We start from the raw sequence: 6,083 nt of genomic DNA on the forward strand, positions 1-6,083 counted from the left end.
ACTGGACTATAATGGCGCAGTGGCGGAGTAACCCTGGATGCGGTAAAGCATACTCATAGTGATCGGACATTGTTTCTTGTGTTATGGATCCTGCCTTCTTGGACTGTGTTGTCGTGCACAACTTTCGTTTATAATAAAACCCAGTGAACATCATGTCATCGTCTGAGGAGTCCTGCATTTGGGTCCGCCCGTGCACTGTTGATTCGTGACATACAGCAACATATATTAGAATATACAAACTCTAAATATTTATCGTAAATTCATGCGAATGCGATTGTTGTCTGTCTCTATGTGTCCTGCGACTTGCTGGCAGCCGGTTCAGGGAGTCCCCCGCCTGCTGCCCGTTGACAGCTGGACTATAGGCTCCAGCGCTCCTGTGACCCCTGTGAGGATACGCGGCGGAAAACGGATGGATATCACAAATGAACTCGGCCGAGATAATCGGCGAATGTTTAATATCGCGCAGAAGTGGGGCAAGATCGTGCGAAAGGGGAAAAGTGGGTCTTAAAAGCCAAGTTGAGAGTTTTTTCCACGCTATCGTGTCTTGCATGGCAACAGCCGCTCCCGCCTCTCTCGGGCTCCCAGAGACCGTCTACAAAAAGTCAACTTTGGCTCCAAAAATACGATCATAATTGCATGTACATTTTCAGTAAAAAATGACGCACGAATCTCCAGTGTTGACTACGGCGGTCAAGTTTTAAGAATTAGGACACAGCGTTTGTTGCGGTTTCGTTTTACTTGAGCAAAATCCGGCGCGCACGGAGTTAAACGTCAACCCGGAAGTGGGTTGCCGAAGTCTGCACGGCAACAAGCGCCCCGATTGCGTCCTCTGCCAACAGCTGGTGAGTGAACGCTCGTCTTTTTTTTCATCTTTCTTCATTTTTCCCCTCCCGCTTAATGTGTCACGAACACCGCGACGGGCGTCCGTCGACGTCGCGCGTCCATTTTGATTTTTTTTCGTTACGTTGCGTTCGACGTCAAGTCATGCCACGGAAGCGCCAACGTGACAGGATCCCCTTTTTTCATATTTTCATTTTTTATTTTTAATGCGCGCGCGCGCGTGTGTGTCTGTGTGTCGACAGGAGGTTAACATGGAGCAGCTGGAGGAGGAGCTGACGTGCCCGATCTGCTGCGGTCTCTTCGAGGACCCCCGAGTCCTGCTTTGCTCGCACAGCTTCTGCCGGAGGTGCCTGGAGACCCTCCTGGAGCCCCCCCGCGGCTCGGCTTTCTCCCGATCGCCGTTCAGGTGCCCGACGTGCCGCAAGGAGAGCCCGCACAACGGCGCCAGCAGCCTGCAGGTCAACTACTCCCTCCGCGGCATCGTGGAGAAGTACGCCCGGCTGAAGGTGACGCCCAAGGCGGGCGCGTGCGCCCAGCACCCGGGTCAGCCGCTCAACATGTTCTGCGCCACCGACTTGAGGCTCATCTGCGGCTACTGCGCCACCGCCGACGACCACCGCGGCCACCGCTTCTGCTCCCTGGAGGAGGCGTACGAGCGGGAGAAGCGCGCCTTCGACGAGCTGCTGCGCGGCGCGGAGGGCTGGCCGAGCCCGGGCGCCCTCGCCCGCCTGGAGACGCTGCGAGCCGCGAAGAAGAGGGCGCTCCAGGCGGTCAACGAGGACTCGGAGCGGGCGAGCGACTACTTCGACAAGCTGGCGGCCGCGCTGGAGAACAAGAGGAGCGAGATTCTGTGCGACTTCGAGACGAGGAGGCTGGCAGTCATGCAGGCGTTCGACCCGGAGATGACGAGGCTGCGCGACACGCTGGACCGCCAGGAGAGCGCCCTGGCCTCGGCCGAGGCCTTCCGCGGGGTCACGGAGCCGCTCGGCTTTCTGGAGCGAATGCACGACTTTCGCCAAACGCTGGCGGCGATCAAGGAGGAGGCGACCGGGGAGGAGGCGTCTCCGGCGGATCGGACACCCCCAGAAGTGGCGCCCCTCAACGTCAAAAAGTGGGACGCGGTGAGGCTGGGTGACGTCGACAAAATGACGGTGTCCCACGAGAGGGCGGCGGCGGCGGCGGCGGGGGGCTCACGCCGGTTCGTCGCCATCCTCGTGACGTGCGGTGTCTTCCTGGCGTTGTCCATTCTGGTGCAGCTGCTGCCACCGCCCGCGGCCCGGGAGCACCTCTGGGACCTGACCGGCGCGACCACGTGGGTCGTGGCCAAATTCATAGACCCCGCTGTCACTTACTTTGGCAGCTGTCCGTTGATTCAGTGAAGGGAAGAGGAGTCCCCCCAACCCCCCTTTCGGGACCACCTTTCAAGATCTGCAGCATCTGGATGCAAAATGAGTACATCAATTCTTTTTTTTTTTTTTTTTACATATATATACGCACAATCTAATGAAATGTTCACTTTTCCTATTCCTTCATATTTTTCCAAATAAAACAAATCGATCACTTTTTTTCTATGCTTGTTTGAATTCAATTGGATGATACAATAGAAGTAAAAATATCTCAAGGTGACACTCGTTGCATAACGGGGGCCTCCGTAAAATATTAGACCGGGGGAAAAAAGGGTTGCAAAAACTAAAGAATGGAAGCCATCTTCCTCAAAAGCCATAATTAACGTTACATATTTGCTAAAGAATAAAAAAAAAATGCTCGGTCTCGTCAGTCATGTATGTTTATGTGACAATGACTAAATGTCAATCAAATGTTTGTGGGATTGTAATCTCAATTACGTGGACATGGCTTTGTCTAAAATATATTTAGACAAACAATTTGGACTGCAGTGATAACAGTAGTGACACACACACGCACAGTTATAGCATGAAAATAAACGCACCATTAATATTTCATGTTTCAGTAGGCCTCCAAATATAACCGTACATAAAAATTTATATTTTCATGGTCCCCCAAAAACTAACGGCGGTATTACACACGATGCATTTCATGTGGGTAATTTCAGAAATGTTAGCCAATTAAAGCGGATTGTATAAAAAAAATTATATGGCAATAAGTGGACACACCGCACGCAATATAGCGCGTATGAATTGCCCCCAAATGGTTCATTTTCCCAATACGATTCCTCATTTTTATTAAATAAAATAAGTTATTTTTTTCAACAGACCTGTTGTAAAAAAAAAAAAACTAAATGACAAATGAAAAAAATATGCAATATAGTTTTCCTTCGCCTATGTCGCAATCATTCTGTAATGAAATTATCCAAGTCGTTAGAACTTCCCCTTTTAAATAACGTCAAAAAACGGAGGTAAAAAAAATCGCAACACAAATATAGAAATTAAAAAATGTCTATTTTTGGAAAACATAAGTAATTCTATCATACTATTGCTTTTAAAGGCCCAAATAAAAAAAAAAAAAAAACGAGGCCCGTTGAGCCGTTCGCGCGACGTCACCTGCATTTTGCAGTCATCTAAATATAGCTCATAACCATCAAAAATGTGCTTCATTTGTTTATTTCTAGACGTCATATTAAGTTTAAAAAAAAAACACAACTTTGCATGTTTGCTACCAAGAAGTGGTCGCGATGTCGAAAACGAGTCATCACGCATTTCGTAACAATTACTGATTATATTTTGATAATGTTATCAAATAAACACAAAACAAATGCAAATTGTAAATCTGCAGCATTAAGTGAGTGAAGAACAATATGAGTCTAATTTTAATGCGGCACACTTAATCATATCAGCCGCCATCGCAGTTTTTAATGAAGTCACGTGGCTAAATATACTAAATATGGGAAAAAATGTTTCAGTTATCAGACAAGTGTTCATTGTGACGTTTTGTCTGCCAGAACAGTGTTTTCTTTTCAAAATCGCTCATATTTGCATTGCAAATTTGAATCAGAATCAAGTTTCCCAAACTTTGGAGCGGGTGCCAAAAGTGGATCAGGGGGACAGTCAAGTCGGGACATTCGTACGATGACTGTGAAGTGCAAAACACGACAACAAAAGCAGAAGCACGCCAAAACAAAAGTAAGGGGCCGAGAAGTGCAAAACACAAAAACAAAAGCCAAAACCTTATTCAGACTTTCTCGGCAAGGCTCCAGTTCAGGAAGTATATTGTTTCCTGGTACGCAACACCCGTCAACACACCATTCCGCATTGCTGGACAAGAAGTGACGCGAAGGCGTGCCGTACCCGGACATATTGTTTACCGATCCAAACAACGCCATGTTTTGTCCATTCGGAGTGTTTCCGCTTTCGTTGTAGTGTTTTGCACTTTAGAGCCACCGTAGTTTCGGCTTTTGTTGTAGTGTTTCCGCTTCCGTTGTAGTGTTTTGCACTTAATAGCCATCGTAGTTTCGGCTTTCCTTGCGGTGTTTCCACTTTTGTTGTCGTGTTTCCGCTTCCGTTGTAGTGTTTTGCACTTTACAGCCACCGTAGTTTCAACTTTCGTTGCAGTGTTTCTGCCTTCGTTGTAGTGTTTTGCACTTTACAGGCATCGTAGTTTCGGCTTTTGTTGTAGTGTTTTGCATTTTACACCCACTGTAGTTTCGACTTCCGTTGCAGTGTTTCCACTTCTGTTGTGTTTCCGCTTCCGTTGTGGTGTTTTGCACATTACAGCCACCGTGGATTCAACTTTCGTTGTAGTGTTTCTGCTTTTGTTGTAGTGTTTCTGCTTTCCTTGTAGTGTTTTGCACTTTACAGGCATCGTAGTTTTGGCTTTTGTTGTAGTGTTTTTCACTTTACAGCCACCGTAGCTTCGACTATTGTAGTGTTTCCGCTTTCGTTGGAGTGTTTTGGACTTTACAGCCACCGTAGTTTCGGCTTTCGTTGTAGTGTTTCCGCTTACGTTGTGGTGTTTTTCACTTTACAGCCACCGTAGTTTCGCCTTTCGCTGCAGTGTTTCCGCTTCCGTTGTGGTGTTTTGCACATTACAGCCACCGTAGATTCAACTTTCGTTGTAGTGTTTCTGCTTTCCTTGTAGTGTTTTGCACTTTACAGGCATCATAGTTTTGGCTTTTGTTGTAGTGTTTCTGCTTTTGTTGTAGTGTTTTTCACTTTACAGCCACCGTAGTTTCGACTATTGTAGTGTTTCCGCTTCCGTTGTAGTGTTTTGCACTTTACAGCCACCGTAGTTTCGGCTTTCGTTGTAGTGTTTCCGCTTACGTTGTGGTGTTTTTCACTTTACAGCCACCGTAGTTTCGGCTTTCGTTGCAGTGTTTCCGCCTTTGATGTAGTGTTTCGGCTTTCGTTGTAGTGTTTTGCACTTAACAGCCACCGTCGCTTCGACTATTGTAGTGTTTCCGCTTTCGTTGTCGTGTTTTAGACTTTACAGCCACCGTAGTTTCGGCTTTTGTTGTAGTGTTTTGCATTTTACAGCCACTGTAGTTTCGACTTCCGTTGCAGTGTTTCCGCTTCCGTTGTGGTGTTTTGCACATTACAGCCACCGTAGATTCAACTTTCGTTGTAGTGTTTCTGCTTTCCTTGTAGTGTTTTGCACTTTACAGGCATCGTAGTTTTGGCTTTTGTTGTAGTGTTTTTCACTTTACAGCCACCGTAGCTTCGACTATTGTAGTGTTTCCGCTTCCGTTGGAGTGTTTTGGACTTTACAGCCACCGTAGTTTCGGCTTTCGTTGTAGTGTTTCCGCTTACGTTGTGGTGTTTTTCACTTTACAGCCACCGTAGTTTCGGCTTTCGTTGCAGTGTTTCCGCCTTTGATGTAGTGTTTCGGCTTTCGTTGTAGTGTTTTGCACTTAACAGCCACCGTCGCTTCGACTATTGTAGTGTTTCCGCTTTCGTTGTCGTGTTTTAGACTTTACAGCCACCGTAGTTTAGGCTTTTGTTGTAGTGTGTTGCATTTTACAGCCACTGTAGTTTCGACTTCCGTTGCAGTGTTTCCGCTTCCGTTGTGGTGTTTTGCACATTACAGCCACCGTAGATTCAACTTTCGTTGTAGTGTTTCTGCTTTCCTTGTAGTGTTTTGCACTTTACAGGCATCATAGTTTTGGCTTTTGTTGTAGTGTTTCCGCTTTTGTTGTAGTGATTTTCACTTTACAGCCACCGTAGCTTCGACTATTGTAGTGTTTCCGCTTCCGTTGGAGTGTTTTGGACTTTACAGCCACCGTAGTTCTGGCTTTTGTTGTAGTGTTTCCCACTTTACAGCCACCGTAGTTT

General features: G+C 46.8%; 1 protein-coding gene across 1 annotated transcript; it reads left to right on the forward strand.

Annotated features, from left to right (window-relative positions):
- The first annotated feature begins 386 nt into the window (after positions 1-386).
- On the forward strand, positions 387-2,351 carry trim13 (tripartite motif containing 13). The gene is made up of 2 exons (XM_061842047.1): positions 387-842; positions 1,083-2,351. Exon 2 carries the CDS (start codon positions 1,092-1,094, stop codon positions 2,217-2,219), a length of 1,128 nt encoding a protein of 375 aa, XP_061698031.1. The 5' UTR covers positions 387-842; positions 1,083-1,091; the 3' UTR covers positions 2,220-2,351.
- The last annotated feature ends 3,732 nt before the right edge of the window (positions 2,352-6,083 follow it).

This window comes from Syngnathoides biaculeatus, chromosome 14 (assembly GCF_019802595.1).
Source record: "Syngnathoides biaculeatus isolate LvHL_M chromosome 14, ASM1980259v1, whole genome shotgun sequence".
Taxonomy (NCBI): Eukaryota; Metazoa; Chordata; class Actinopteri; order Syngnathiformes; family Syngnathidae; genus Syngnathoides; species Syngnathoides biaculeatus.

Bases quoted from the DNA above. Each gene is read 5' to 3' on its own strand.
- trim13 (XM_061842047.1), top strand. From the start codon at position 1,092: ATGGAGCAGCTGGAGGAGGAGCTGACGTGCCCGATCTGCTGCGGTCTC.